The sequence below is a fragment of the Myxocyprinus asiaticus genome, chromosome 4 (genome assembly GCF_019703515.2).
Source record: "Myxocyprinus asiaticus isolate MX2 ecotype Aquarium Trade chromosome 4, UBuf_Myxa_2, whole genome shotgun sequence".
Taxonomy (NCBI): Eukaryota; Metazoa; Chordata; class Actinopteri; order Cypriniformes; family Catostomidae; genus Myxocyprinus; species Myxocyprinus asiaticus.
Window position 1 is genome coordinate 13268124 of NC_059347.1, and position 15294 is coordinate 13283417.

The following is a 15294-nucleotide window of genomic DNA, read 5'->3' on the forward strand; positions in this document are numbered from 1 at the left end:
CCCTAATTATATATGTAACTATCAGGTAAATCTTTCAGCAGAACAGTAAGTTGCCCTTGAGTTGAGATTGTTTATTCTGTTCTGTTTATTTTCAGGTCTGAGTTGTATCCTTCTCTGTTTGCAAATGGTTCAGTGATAGCACACTGAGTCAAATCCCAGCGGTCTGCTGCTTGTACAGGTGAAACCCTTTATTTTTTATAATTTGTGAAAATAGCTGTACATGGAACCAAATGTTGGTTAAATTGCAAAATGACACGTTAGTGCCTCTTTATTAATAAAGTGCCATTTTGTCAATAAAGTTTTCATAGATTCATTTTACAGATCACTAAAAAAACTGATACTCTATCTTAATTCTCCTTCCTGCTGTTTGATTAGAGCTGAGTATCAGAGAAACCGTCAATTATTTCACCAAAAGCTTTCTCATTGTGGCTGCCATCATTTTAAATGGGTATTGAATCGGTGTGATTCAATTTGGCTCCTGTATTTGGTGGAAGGTAGTATGAGAGTAAAGCCTACACAGAGGAAACACAATGAGAGTGATTGCTGAATTAATAAATCAATGGATGTTTGTTCCTCAGTCTGCCATTTGATCTCACAAGACTGAAGAATAGCATGACAAGTACTGATACTATCCGTTGATGGAAACGGCACATTACAAGTCTCTTAAATTAATGTGGAGAGTTCAATAAAAGTTAAGCTTAATCGACAGCATTTGTAGCATAATGTTGATTACCACAACCCCCCCCCATCCCCCCCCCACCCCAAAAAAAACAATGTAGACCCTTCCCTCGTTTATTTAAAAACACTAAATTGCAGTTACAGTAAGGCACTTACAATGGAAGTGAATGGGGCCAGTCAATAAACGTTAATATACAAAAGTTTGAAAAGTATAGCCACAAGACATTATACATAAACATTGTACATGTTTAGAAGATTTTTGTGTGATTTACCAGTGTTATGGTGTTGCGTTGTCATGATAAGAGTTGTAACGTTGGGTATAACTACACATATAAAGTAATTGATTTTATCACACTACAATAACATGTATAATGTTTACGTCTTGTGGCTATACTTTTGAATCAGTGTGTATTGTAGTGTTTATGGACTGGTCCATTCACTTCCATTGACGAGTTAAAATGGTTTTTTCCACCCTCTGTGATGTGCAGAATTAAACCGTTTTTTTTGCTACTGACTTCTATATGTAAATGACATGTTTCACAATTGGTTAACAACTATTGCATGTGAAATGAGTAACAATGGTAAGGTGCCTGTTTGTTGTCAGGTCCAATATAAAGAACTTTGTCTTGGAAGCATGCAATAAATGATCTGGGTCGATTTAAGAGGAAGTTCTGAAAGTTAGTCACATAGTACATTTGACCAAGTAAGATGTACCAAATGAATACAACACCACGTAAGATAATTTATGATTTTATTCAGTTGTTATTTGTTTATTTTTTTGAGGAAATAACAGTTTGCCACAGTAAACAGAAAATCCTCCATTTGGACCAGGCGGAGAGCTTCAGATCTCTTCAGTAACATGTTCAGCAACACTTACAGACACATGCGACAGTTCTTCACCCGTTTGGGTCACAGCAAATGTCAGCAAACTTGACACAGTGTTGACCTTCCATTGAGTCAAGCAGTGGTGCTAGCGTTGAGGTTTTCCAGTAGCAACTGCAACCATCATGTCAATCAGAAACTGATGACACACGGAGCATCATGACAGCCAATGGGATGTATAATACTCCATTCACCCCTCAAAAGTGCCCTTATCCCCCTCGTATATATCTATGCTACACTCCTGGTATGTGATTCCAAAATATTTATATGGTTGCAATCAAATTCAACTAACTGAATATTCTACGGCTGCTCTTACACTATAAACTAAAGTTTGCAGCACCTAGTTTGCTTTTATTTTAAAAGTTAATGACTTTTCAACATCATTTCATCTATGCTAAAAATAGACAGCATATTTATAATATGTATAATACCTGTGGATACACATTTTTAAAAATTAATGTTTTGGTTAAGCCACAAGGGGGTGAAACATTAGAGCAAGAAACCAATGCGTTCATATGGCCCAATCAACCATCCTGCATGTGAAGAGAATACGGTGTTTACGCTGCAAGCAATGTGGCGCAACAACTAAATCGATTCCATTGTAATTAATAAAGTGGGAACGATCTAGCTTTGTGTCACACTGAACACTCTCAGTGTAGATGGGTGTACAGTCTGTGTTTGTAAACGTAGCAAGCACATACAGCAATTATTGTGATATAAACCCAAACCTGACTTTTATAAGAGAAAGTGTAGAGTTGATCTAAGAAATTCTACTTGCTATGAAGCCGTTAACTCTGTTATCACAGTTAAACACACTCTCTCGTACAGTAATTCATGACCTACCACACAAAAACAAAAGGAAAGTAGGTGAAACTTCTTCAAAAAGCAGCTTTTCTTCTCTGGGTGGCTTTTTTGTTTGGTCTCTTTCAACTATGTCTCAAAAGTGCACTTGGATAGATTAAAAAACAATATAGAGACACTTTGACTTTAGTGTTTCTAAAGGTGCGTGTTGTTGTGCATTCCAAAAGTTCTATTAGAGGACTGACAGAACTTTTCTGTCGTAACTTTCAGAATCATAGCCCACAGTGTTAGGTCAGTCACAGCACCGCCATGTTGGCTCCTCTAGTTCCAGTGACTCTATTTCCAGGCTCTGAGATGATTGTGTGTAGACAGGGCTCTACGAGGACGCAGGGGCGTCCAGGGTGGACAGAATGCGGACCACCTCAGCTCGCTGCGTGGGGGAAATATGCTGGGTCATGTGAACAATGGAGTCCATGGCCACCTCAGGGTTAGCTTGAACCAGACTAAAAAAGAAAGAAAGAAACAAATATTAGAAACAAATATAATTATAAAATTATTTAAAGCTACTTTAAATTATGAGTAGCTTGTATCTTCAAAAGCGACAGATTCATAGTACTTCAAGCGACAGCCAAGTTACAGTACTGTGTCAGTACTGAAAAATAGTTTAGTACCATTGCTATTTGTAGTTAGTTAATCTCTGGAACTGTTACTGTTTATTTAATGATGACCCATGTCTCTATTAAATCAAGCAGTGCAGTTACTGACTGGTTGTTCATATGACAATGTTTAATTAAAGATACACGAGTTTTGTTGTAATAAGTGGAATTTTATAAAATAACGAATTAATGAAATATGCCATTACATTTCTTGTTGGTTTAGATTTGTTTATTTAAAATATAGTTAGGTATCTATTATTGGATTGTTCTGATGTCTCTAAAAAGTCTGCAAATACACCTTTTACAAGAACTGTATTAAATGTATTTCTGATCTGATTGTTACTGTATCTGCTCTGTAGAAATCTGAAATTATCTCATTAATTGGTAACAGACAGCAGAGGGTAGTAAATACAATAATAACTGCATTTGTCACTAAAAGAATTACTGGAATCATTAAGGAACCAGGATCGTTAAGAGGAATCGGAACTGGAATCATGAAATTATTTTTTACGATTCCCAGCCCTACTCTTTGCATCGTGCGAAAACGCTCACTGACTTTTATCTGAACCCATTTCAAAAGCGAAACCACCTGAGAGAGACCTAGCGTATGCGTGATAGAGACTGACGCTGCATTTATACTGGTGCGGAAGAAATCCGCTCAAAGGTGCTCACAACCCTAGGGAACCGCTGCCGATCCCACAATCCACCTCGCAAGCGTGGCCCTAGGCTTCCATAGGGATGAACTGAAAATGCTTGCTCAGCTTTGCTCACAGTGGAAACGTAGGTAAGAAGGACCTGGGCATTCAGCAAGCTGCAGGTATACTAGTAGAGACTTAATGGCAGGCAGAGAAAATAATAGTTTTGAGATTTTTTTATCGATTCACAGCCATTATTTTCAGTTATAATGTCCATTTTGCTTGCACATGAAAAAACGAAATCTCTCTTAGTAAATGCTGTTAATTATTCAGGGGACCTTCTAACTTTGTACATTATGAAAACATAAATTTTACAAATTGAATTTTATTTTCCTTAGTATTTTCTAACTTTGGTCTCGTAGCTTGTTTTAAAAAAAATCAATATATAAATAAATATATGTCTTGGAATTGCATTTATATATATATATATATATATATATATATATATATATATATATATATATATATATATATATATATATATAAATAAATAAACACACACACATACACACACTGGTCTGTTCAAATACTCTATTCTGATTGGCTGGAATGTGTACAGTTCAAACCGTGGAATGCACAGGAATTTCCAGTCAATTTTAATCACCGTTTGATATGAATGCGCTGTTTGTAACCATAGCAACATAACATTATAGAGCAGTCAGAGTGAACTATAGCAATTGAAAACATTTCCTAACCACTTTCATCAGCATAGCTAATATAATGCAATTCAGTTTTGCACGGAGGGTGAGAGAAGAAAATCAAGACCTATTAAATGCATCTTTCGCTGTCCGGCAAGGCGATGCAAGACGATTTAAACTGTAATGTGTTGTGTATATTATGTTTCTGTGCTTAGGTCCCCCCGCACTCACACATCTCTGACTTAAACACTGAAGGAGAAGCGGTGTTTGTTTACAAAATGCACGTAGCATTTTGCAATGAAGCGCTACGTTCATGGACAAATTGCAATTTCATTCTTAATTCAGTCAATCGTGCAGCCTTGATGGATCCCCTTGATGTCTCAGGTCAAAATCTGCAGGTTCCAGAGTGTTTTAAATACTTTTCCCCTATTATACAGTAAGTGCTACTTTTACTGTCACTGCCATGTTTGTCACGTCAGTTTTTCCACATTAATGTGAAAATGACAATGAATGAAAATTAAATAATACATTTCCTCTGGAGTGTCAACCCCTCTACATTCTGTGAATATTATTATTTCTGGATTGTGCATTTAAATTCACAGTTTTGACCAAGTGTGTGGCTGCACTATTTTTTCTCTGTGTCTGATTTAGAACAGGCGGAGCTGTAGATCTAATGGCCCTTAGATAAAATTAACCATTATTTTTTATTCTTCCGGTTATAATTTGCGCTGCAAAAAAATCTATGACAGCTGTAACTAATCAATGCTGGCAAGTGACCATGAGCGGGATAATCCACGGCTAGGTGTGCGTTAAAGGATTTTAAATGCACAACGTGGAGGCGAAGAATCACCCTTTGCCTCTGCAAAGTGCATTTAAAATTGTTAAATGCACACCTAGCCGTGGATTATCCATTACATATATAATAAAATGTTAAATTCATAAATTGAACTATTTACAAGCATTTACATTGATTTGTAGAACAAGTGCTAAAACAGTACTGTCTCTTTAAGAAGAGCGGCAGTTCGGCGGTTCGGTTAAGCGCTGTTTGAGTGGATCTCGTCTTTGGACACACATTACACGAAACAAGTGAAACCACATTTTTACTCTCAACATGCAGTGAAAGGATGGTGCTGAACTTCGTCGTCGCTATACGAGTGAAATCTGAAAATTTTTCCAGCCAGTGGCTGATCGTAAGTCACATAGCATGAAATTTGGTCACATATGTGAGTGATTTACTCGCATTGTAGAGGGTTGAGTAAAAGATTGAGGCAGAATCGAATTTCAGATTTCATGCTGCGACACATCATTTAGAAAAGAATTGTGATTGAAATCATACAAATATTTACAGCCAAGTACCAAATTTTACAAGTAAAATTGCTGTAATATATCTTTAGTGCTGGTGTTAGGATGTTACCTGCGGATCTGTTTGAGAATATGGTCTCTGCGGATATATTTGATGGTTTCATCAATGACAGATCTGGCACCCTCTTCTTCTGCCAGCTGCTTCTCCAGCCACTCCACAACATCCTCATTACTGTCCCACAGATACGCCTGAGAGAAACCAAACAAAAGAGATATACATTAGATATAAAGCAAAAATAAAAGATTCAAGCAAGGAAACAAAAAAGTGGCCGACACCTTGAGTACACTTGAGCTTGAGGCATCCTTTCAAACAAACTTTGAAAAGGTTTCTATTTGACCTAATCAACAGCTCTTGATTTAGACTTAGACTGATAACATCAGGCTGATCTGAAACAAAGCTGGACTTGTGTAGATTTGTTGAGGCGTTAATGGGCTTCCTCGCTTCTAAAAACCTCAAGCACTTATAGTCGGCAAGAACATTTAATGCCCCATATTAATCATTTTTAATCCGTTTGCTTTTAATTAAGAAACAGCGTGTTGCTCTCCTATCTGTGCGTGCCAGGGTGGAGATTAATTGTAGCTTAAGATAGCTCGCTCTGATTGGGGTAATGTATTAGTGGTCCAGACAGCGTCTTCTACAGATACTTGAGCCTGCCCTGGGGGCTTGGCTCTGCTCCAGGACCTGGTGTGGTGATTCTTCTGAGGTCTAGTCAGAGCTCTGTATCACTGTCATCCATTTTGATCATTTTTACTCTTCATCTATTCTCTGGTCCACAGTCACACACACACTCACACACACTCACACACACACTCACACACACACTCACACACACACTCACACACACACTCACACACACACTCACACACACACACTCACACACATACGCACTCACACGCACACACACTCACACACACTCACACACACTCACACACACTCACACACCACCTCAGGGAAAGCAAGACTTTAACCTGCGATGGGAGCAGCTATGATCAAAAATATCCTTCCTATGGAGTATATAAATCAGCAGCCAACAAATTAGTTAGTAATTAAGATTAAGTATTTTTCCTGATGCAAAAATTATTTTTCCTACCCTTGTTTAATGTGCAGAGAACTATGTTTAAGCTATATGAAGGCTGACATTAAGAAGAGTGTATGTAAATAAAGAAGCACTTTCAAAACGTCGCTCTTTTTGAGCAGTCCGACATGTCAACTTGTTGCATGAGTTAGGACGGCACTACCTATAAAATAAACTGTTTAGTAGAGAACTCAGTTATATGAACTAGAGGTCGACCAATAGTGGATAAACTAATGGACTTGTGTGTTTGTGTGACTTGGCTCCGTTACAATACTCTGTAAGTAAATATTCACCAAATTAAGCTTTTTTTAAAGCCTATATATTCACCAGATGAAGGGTTTTGTGATATATATATATATATATATATATATATATATATATATATATATATATATATATATATATATATATATATAATGTATTTGTTAGATTTAACATATATTGTATATGTGTTTTTATGTTGAAGTCAGAAGTTTACATATATCTTAGCCAAATACACAAACACAAAGTTTTTCACAATTCCTGACATTTAATTGTAGAAAACATTCACTGTCTTAGGTCAGTTAGGATCACTATTTTAAGAATGTGAAAATGTTAGAATAATAGTAGAGAGAATTATTTATTTCAGCTTTTATTTCTTTCATCACATTCCCATTGGGTCAGAAGTTCACATACCCTTTGTTTGGATTTGGTAGCATTGCCTTTAAATTGTTTAACTTGAGTCAAATGTTTTGGGTAGCTTTCCACAAGCTTCTCACAATAAGTTGCTGGAATTTTGGCCCATTCCTCCAGACAGAACTGGTGTAACTGAGTCAGGTTTGTAGGCCTCTTTGCTCGCACACATTTTTTCAGTTCTTCCCACAAATTTTCTATCGGATTGAGGTCAGGGCTTTGTGATGGCCACTCCAATACCTTGACTTTGTTGTCCTTAAGCTATTTTGTCACAACTTTGGAGGTATGCTTTGGGTCATTGTCCATTTGGAAGACACATTTGTGACCGAACTTTAACTTCCTGGCTGATTTCTTGAGATTTTGCTTCAATATATCCACATAATTTTCCTTCCTCATGATGCCATCTATTTTGTGAAGTGCACCAGTCCTTCCTGCAGTAAAGCACCCCCACAACATGATGCTGCTACCCCCATGCTTCATGGTTGGGATGGTGTTCTTTGGTTCTTTGTATGCTTCACCCTTTTTCCTCCAAACATTACGAAGATCATTATGGCCAAACAGACCATTTTTGTTTCATTAGACCAGAGGAAATTTCTCCAAAAAGTAAGATCTTTGTCCCCATGTGCACTGGCAAAATGTAGTCTGGCTTTTTTATGGTGGTTTTGGAGCAGTAGCTTCTTCCTTGCTGAGCAGCCTTTCAGGTTATGTCGATATAGGACTCATTTTACTGTGGATATAGATACTCGTCTACCTGTTTCCTCCAGCATCTTCACAAGGTCCTTTGCTGTTGTTCTGGGATTGATTTACACTTTCACACCAAACTACGTTCATCTCTAGGAGACAGAATGCGTCTCGTTCCTGAGCGGTAAGATGGCTGTGTGGTCCCATGGCGTTTATATTTGCGTACTATTGTTTGTACAGATGAACGTGGTACCTTCAGACATTTGGAAATTGCTCCCAAGAATGAACCAGACTTGTGGAGGTCCACAATTTTTATTTTTCTGAGGTCTTGGCTGATTTCTTTTGATTTTCCCATGATGTCAAGGAAAGAGGCACTGAGTTTGAAGGTAGGCCTTAAAATACATCCACAGGTACACCTCCAATTCAGTACATCTCCTATCAGAAGCTAATTGTCTAACTGTCTAAAGGCTTGGCATCATTTTCTGGAATTTTCCAAGCTGCTTAAAGGCACAGTTAACTTAGTGTATGTAAACTTGTGATATTGTCAATTAAATGTGAAACAATCTGTCTGTAAACAATTGTTGGAAAAATTACTCGTGTCATGCACAAAGCAGATGTCCTAAACGACTTGCCAAATTATAGTTTGCTAATATTAAATCTGTGGAGTGGTTAAAAAATTAGTTTTAATGACTTCAACCTAAGTGTATGTAAACTTCTGACTTCAACTGTATGTATGCATGTATGTATGTGTATATATATATATATATATATATACACACACACACGTACAAACAAACACATACATGCACACACTCACCGGCCACTTTATTAGGTACACATGTACATCTACTTATTCATGCGATTATGTAATCAGCCAATCGTGTGGCAGCAGTGTAATGTATAAAATCATGCATATTGGTCAGGAGCTTCAGTTAATGTTCACATCAACTATCAGAATGGGGAAAAATGTGATCTCAGTGATTTAGACCGTGGCATGATTGTTGGTGCCAGATGGGCTGGTTTGAATATTTCTGTAACTGCTGATCTCCTGGGAGAACCCTTTGGGTACTACTACTGTCAGCTAAGAACAGGAAACTGAGGCTGCAGTGGGCACAAAAAAAAAAAAAAAAATGTATCGCCTGGTCTGACAAATCTGGATTTCTGCTAAGGTACACAAATGGTAGGCCCACAGCAGCTTCAGTTTTCTGTTCTTGGCTGACAGAAGTGGAACCCAATGTGATCTGCCCATCCGCCTCAAGGTTCGACTTGTTGTGCATTCTGAGATGCTGTTCCGCTCACTACAATTGTACAGAGGGGTTATCTGAGTTACTGTAGTCTTTCTGTCAGCTTGAACCAGTCTGGCCATTCTAGTAAAACTAGCGCTCACTGGATGTTTTGTGTTTTTGGCCATTCTGAGTAAACTCATATATATATATATATATATACACACACACACACGTTTCTACAATATTTTGTACGTAACGTACTTTGACAGCTCCCTCTGCTTCCACAAACCAGCGTCGCAGCATGGCCTGAACCTGCCTGTCTGTCAGCTCACTGTTGGCACACTGGATTTTCCTCTTCACTGTGTCCTCCAGCAATAACCGTCGCAAACGCCAGTAGAAGAACTGCCGAGACGTCTGCCATTCCAGGATATCCTGAACACACACATATAAAGCTCCAGTCCAGGTTTACTGATTCATTTGTCTTTGAACTGGGGAGAACCACTACCAGTGGGTTTTTTAAGGACATGGTACCATTGTAATAACATGGTTTTGTGGACAGGCATTACAGTACTACTGCATCATGGTACTCTTATAGTACCATGCAAATACCATATCCTCATCCCACACTTTTCCCCCCCAATGTACTAGGTAATATAATATAAAATATAAAGGTTTACAAAAATAATAATAATAATAATTTTGAACAATTGATCTATAGTTTAATCAACTTTTTTCCCAAAATAAATGAAACATATTTATATTTTTGTTATTTAATGCAATGACATTTAAGTTTGGCTTATGTATCCAAATTCTTTTGGGGCCATTTTATATCAAAGTACCATGGTAATACCATCGATTACCATCACTGTACAATGGTAGTGCAACAATACTTTTTTGAAAAGGTATGCACAGTTGAACAATGTGTCAGATGCATAACTGAATGGGAAACAAAAACAGCAGGAAAAAGCAGAGCAGACAAGTGTAGTGTACTGCAGGTAGGGAATACTGACAGTGATGACTCCTTTTTCCTGCATGCGGCCAGGTGTGTCATGAAGATCAGCAAACTGCACAGCTACTTGATGATAAATGGGCAGCAGGAACTCCTCTCTCTCCTTCAATTTACCCTCCAGATCTTTACGTTCTGACACGCTCAACTCTGGGGTGCCTGAAAACACACGCACGCACAAAGAATGGAAACGTGCAAAGTTTGTGAAACTGTTCCAAAACTTATGTTGTTAAAATCAGTGACAGACTGATATATCAGCCAGTGAGGTCATTTTGAGATTATTGGCACAAAATGTTTTGCTCTTCCTTGTATCAATTCCAATGTCTATTAAATTGCACTGTCAATGGAAAATAAGAAATATTTTGGGGTAAATTTGAATAAAAAGTTGATTAAATGTCAGCACTTTTTCAGCAAAATTGCATTTTACTGTATATCATTTCAGCATTGGCCATTAAATAAATTGGCCATTGTATCACTTGCAAATAACTGTGTGTATTTCCAAGTCATCGAACACTGCGTTTGACAGCAGTACTTTTACATTTTATATACATCACCGTTTCAATTATCAACTGTTTGTTGCAAAGTCATTCAAGGCCCATTTGGGAACTCAACCAATCATAAAGAGAAGCCAGGCTTCCAGGCGGGACAAAAATACAGTGATTGAAGACCCAATATCCAATAAACAATTACATGCATATCAAATGCAAATAGCGCTCATGAAGCTCCCGTAGACTTCCAGAGAATCATTGCATCCAGGTGTGACCCAAAATGACGTGTTTAGAGTCTCTCGCCTAATACTGAGTAAATTGTGTTGTTTTTTTGTGTCAATTTCGGAAGCGTTTCAAGTTTGTTGTACAATGTCACTCGCTATTGAGTCATTCTACTTCGTCGTGTCAATGTTGTTTGGTTTTTGTGCACGTCACTAGCTAAGGAAAGCGTTCTAGTTTCTGTTATTTTGCTCACTCGAAAAGGAAACGTTTAGTTCATGGAATAGTGCACCCAAAATTGAAAATTGTCAAATTCTAATGGGGGTGGTTTGTCGACAGCTACTTAAATATTCAAAATTATGACTGTCCCATATATTTGCATACTACTAAAACAGATTGTTGTGTTTCATAACAAATATTACATCATAAACCGTTTGCCTTTCAGACAATGAGCACAACTTATTTGGCATCTACTGTATATGTTGACCCCCTCACTATCTGCTCCATGCTCTATGTATGATGATCAGCTAGAATTATCACATGGCTACAGAGCCGCCCAACAGAGGAGTCCTCCAGGATCTCCCATCAGCCATATGGATGTCCGAGAGAAATCGATCACATCAGATCCAATCATTCAGTGCCCTCTTTAGTGACTGCTGAGGGGAGAATCGATTGAGGGAGGCATGCAACAACGGCGGGGTCTGACTGATCTGAGACCCCAGCATACATGTACACCCAATGAAAGGAAGCCATTTCAGTGGAAAGAGAGGGCTGGGAAAGTCAATTTACAGGGTTGGTAAAAGTAACATGCTTGCTAAGGACAGTTAACATTTGGCATTGCCTTATGACATCTACAATCGCTTAATCGATTTTATGCAGTCATAAGAGTGATGACCAATAACAATATCAACTTACCGAGTCTTTCTGAAATCCCCATGTATACAGGGTCAACCCTCCTCATGGTCTTCACCAGATCTTTTCTCCTGAACTTGATCTCCACTGTGCCCTCGGGCTCCAGAACGCCACCACTGTAGAACACACACAAGATCAATCCACAAGATCAATCACCATATTACTATAAACTTTGAAGCAAACTTTTCATCACTCCAACTTCAAGTAAAAAAAAAATTGATTTCTGGGCTGGCAAACCCATGTGGCAAAAGTGCTGCACATTTGCCATTAGTTTTCATACAAATGAGCTTTGCGGCAAAGGGCCAAAACATACACTACACAAGCACGTGCTTCTAGCAAAGCAATCTCGATTTTGTGCATTCCAAAATCTGGCGGACTGCAATTCATAGCACAATGCAAATAGTTGCATTCTCAAGGTTGCCACAAGGGGTGTTATAGTGAATATTAGTGTGAACAGTCCGCTTCTACAATGAGTTTTCACTTTCAAGTCAGCTATTGTAATGGTGGTGAACGGTCCACTTCTACGATGAGTTTTCACTTTCAAGTCAGCTACTGTAATGATGGAGCAATATTGCTGAGCAAGTGAGTTAAAGTAAACTTATTTATAGTAGGGCTGCCGATTTAACACGTTAATACCGTGAGATTTATTATGTAAAAAATAATGCTTTAAAAAATTTATGCAATTAATCATGTCTCTGGACCGCAATAAGGAATATTCCTACCACTGGATTCGAAGCAATTCAAGCTTGATGTACCCCCTGTTTTCAGCAGGGGGCAGTAAGTGAAAATTCAGCTGTATAGGCAACAAGCAGCTGGACAGACAACAAACCACACTCAGGCTTGCTTGACATGCCCATTGTATAAAGGGTGCCTCTGTTTGTTCCTGGCAGGCAGCAGATGCCCTAACCCCACCCCAACCCTAATGCTAACCATACGGAGCCTGTAAGGCTGAGTACCCTGCCAGGAACAACCTGAGGCACCTCCAATTGCAGTTTGATACTGGTGACAGCACAAATCTGAGGATGCATTCTTGCGTTTAAAACAGCTGGACGGAGTGCAATTCTGAATGCAGTGATCTCGAGACATGTTTTTCTAAGTTTCAAACTATGTTTAACTTGATACAGCAACCTAAAAACGTTGTGTTTGTGATGCAACGCAACCAAAATGAGACTCTCTAAAAGATTTAATCTGACGCATGTGAACACTGACATGTCCTTAGAAAAGCCCTTATAATAAATCTCGAACAGTGGACTACAGGCCAATGACAGGCTTACTGTATATACAATAATATGGAAATAAACAATATATTGCCTTCTAAAGCCACTTTTTGTATTGCCTGATCAATGCTTAATTTGTCTCACACAATAATGTAATGAATTTTAATGGTCTGAATTGTTATAACGGAGTGTCAATTTGCACCCCGGAGTAAATAGCATCTGCCACACAGTGCAGCTATTTGCACCCAAATAGTCTGCTGGAACCACAGAAATATATGACAAACTAAACAATAGGTGTTGCTGCAGTTGCATTGGATGTAAAAATGGTGCGACCGTGGTTCAAATCCGTGTTTTGTCACACTCTTTTTCCCCATCCGATTTCCTGTTTCCACTCTTAATATTTCCTTTAATACTACTTAAAATAATAGATAAAATTAAATATAAATGTTGATTTCATCGCAGTGATTTGGTCACAGTGAATATCGGTGAGTGCAGAGAATGATTTGATCTGGAGGCAGGGTGTGTCGATCGCACTCGTTCCCACTGCTTGTCACTTGTGTGTAGATCGCATCACTGTGTTACTAATATTGTAGTAACCATGTTTTTTTGACAGAAACCATAATTTTTATGCAATTAATCATGGTGTTAGTACTAGAAATCAACCGATAATTGGATTTTCCGATATTTTTTCCGATATTCAAGCATTTTTCTTTGTGGTGGTTGTTGGTGTAGAAAGCGGAGGCACGTGGATACAAAAACGGAGGGAAGCGGATACAGAGACACCCGGAACGGAGAGGTGTGGTGACCTTTGTGCGCACATGTGAAGTCACCTGTGTATTGCGGTTATACAGAGATGGTTCCACATAAAAAAAACTAAATTGTGCCCAAGACAAAACATTACAAAATGGCAAATGCGAGTGGGGTAGCCACCCCCTAGCTCCGCCACTCTCAGGTAGATGCTCATGTTCCATTGGAATGACTGGCACTATGCCAGAAAGGCCACCGTATGCCAGCGCAGCTTTTAACAAGATCCACTTGTTTAAAATTCTCGAAATTATATTAACATTTACTATTAAACTTTATTTCACTATGACTCATCATCTACGTGATTACAGCTCTGTGGAAATTAATTATCTCGCGACACCGTTTGATTAAGCATTTTGCGTAAACGCAAAATACTCGTGTCACAATAACGTGTCTAAAATAGCTTTGTGTCGGTGACATTGAGAGCATTGCTGCAAGATAAGCTGCAGATGTGCTGCTCACTGTAAAACAAAAAAAGTCAGCACTGCAGCAGGTTTCGTGAGACAGCTGCTATAATCTAGAGACCGACGAAACCGTATTAATAATTCTGATGCCATTTGGGATGGACTCTGTAATCACAGCAATGCATTTATTGTTTTTCAGTTTCCTGAGAGTGTTTTCTTATTCCAGAGAACTATTTGCCTTTAGCCTATTAAACAACACCTAAACCTTTTACAGCTGTAGTTTAAAATCGAAGATTACATTCATGCAATGTTGGAAGAATCCCTCGTCATTTATTTATGTTCTCCGTTTGAAATCAAATGTTTTCAAATTATTTTGCCTATTATTATTATTATTGTTGTAGTAGTTATTATATAAACAAAATGGTATATGATTATTTTTGTAATATAAAATGTTTGCTAATTTTTTTCATATGCACATACAAATAATCGGTATTGTATTGGTTAAAAAAAATCAATATTGTCCGATCTCTAGTTAGTACAGTAATATTTTGGTAATATAGTAACCATGATTTATTTTGTGGTTACTGTACAGGTGCATCTCAATAAATTAGAATGTCGTGGAAAAGTTCATTTATTTCAGTAATTCAACTCAAATTGTGAAACTCGTGTATTAAATAAATTCAATGCACACAGACTGAAGTAGTTTAAGTCTTTGGTTCTTTTAATTGTGATGATTTTGGCTCACATTTAACAAAAACCCACCAATTCACTATCTCAAATAATTAGAATATGGTGACATGCCAATGAGCTAATCAACTCAAAACACCTGCAAAGGTTTCCTGAGCCTTCAAAATGGTCTCTCAGTTTGGTTCACTAG

At 38.0% G+C, this 15294-nt stretch overlaps 1 protein-coding gene across 1 annotated transcript in view; it reads right to left on the minus strand.

Moving 5' to 3' along the window:
- Positions 1–1412: 1412 nt before the first annotated feature.
- The window catches only part of LOC127437002 (acetyl-CoA carboxylase 1-like), a 116553-nt gene continuing 102671 nt past the window's right edge, over positions 1413–15294 (minus strand). Inside the window, 5 exon segments of the mRNA XM_051691585.1 lie at positions 1413–2864; positions 5765–5901; positions 9629–9799; positions 10378–10532; positions 11996–12108. Of these exon segments, the coding sequence (XP_051547545.1) occupies positions 2738–2864; positions 5765–5901; positions 9629–9799; positions 10378–10532; positions 11996–12108 (703 nt within the window). The 3' untranslated portion in view covers positions 1413–2737.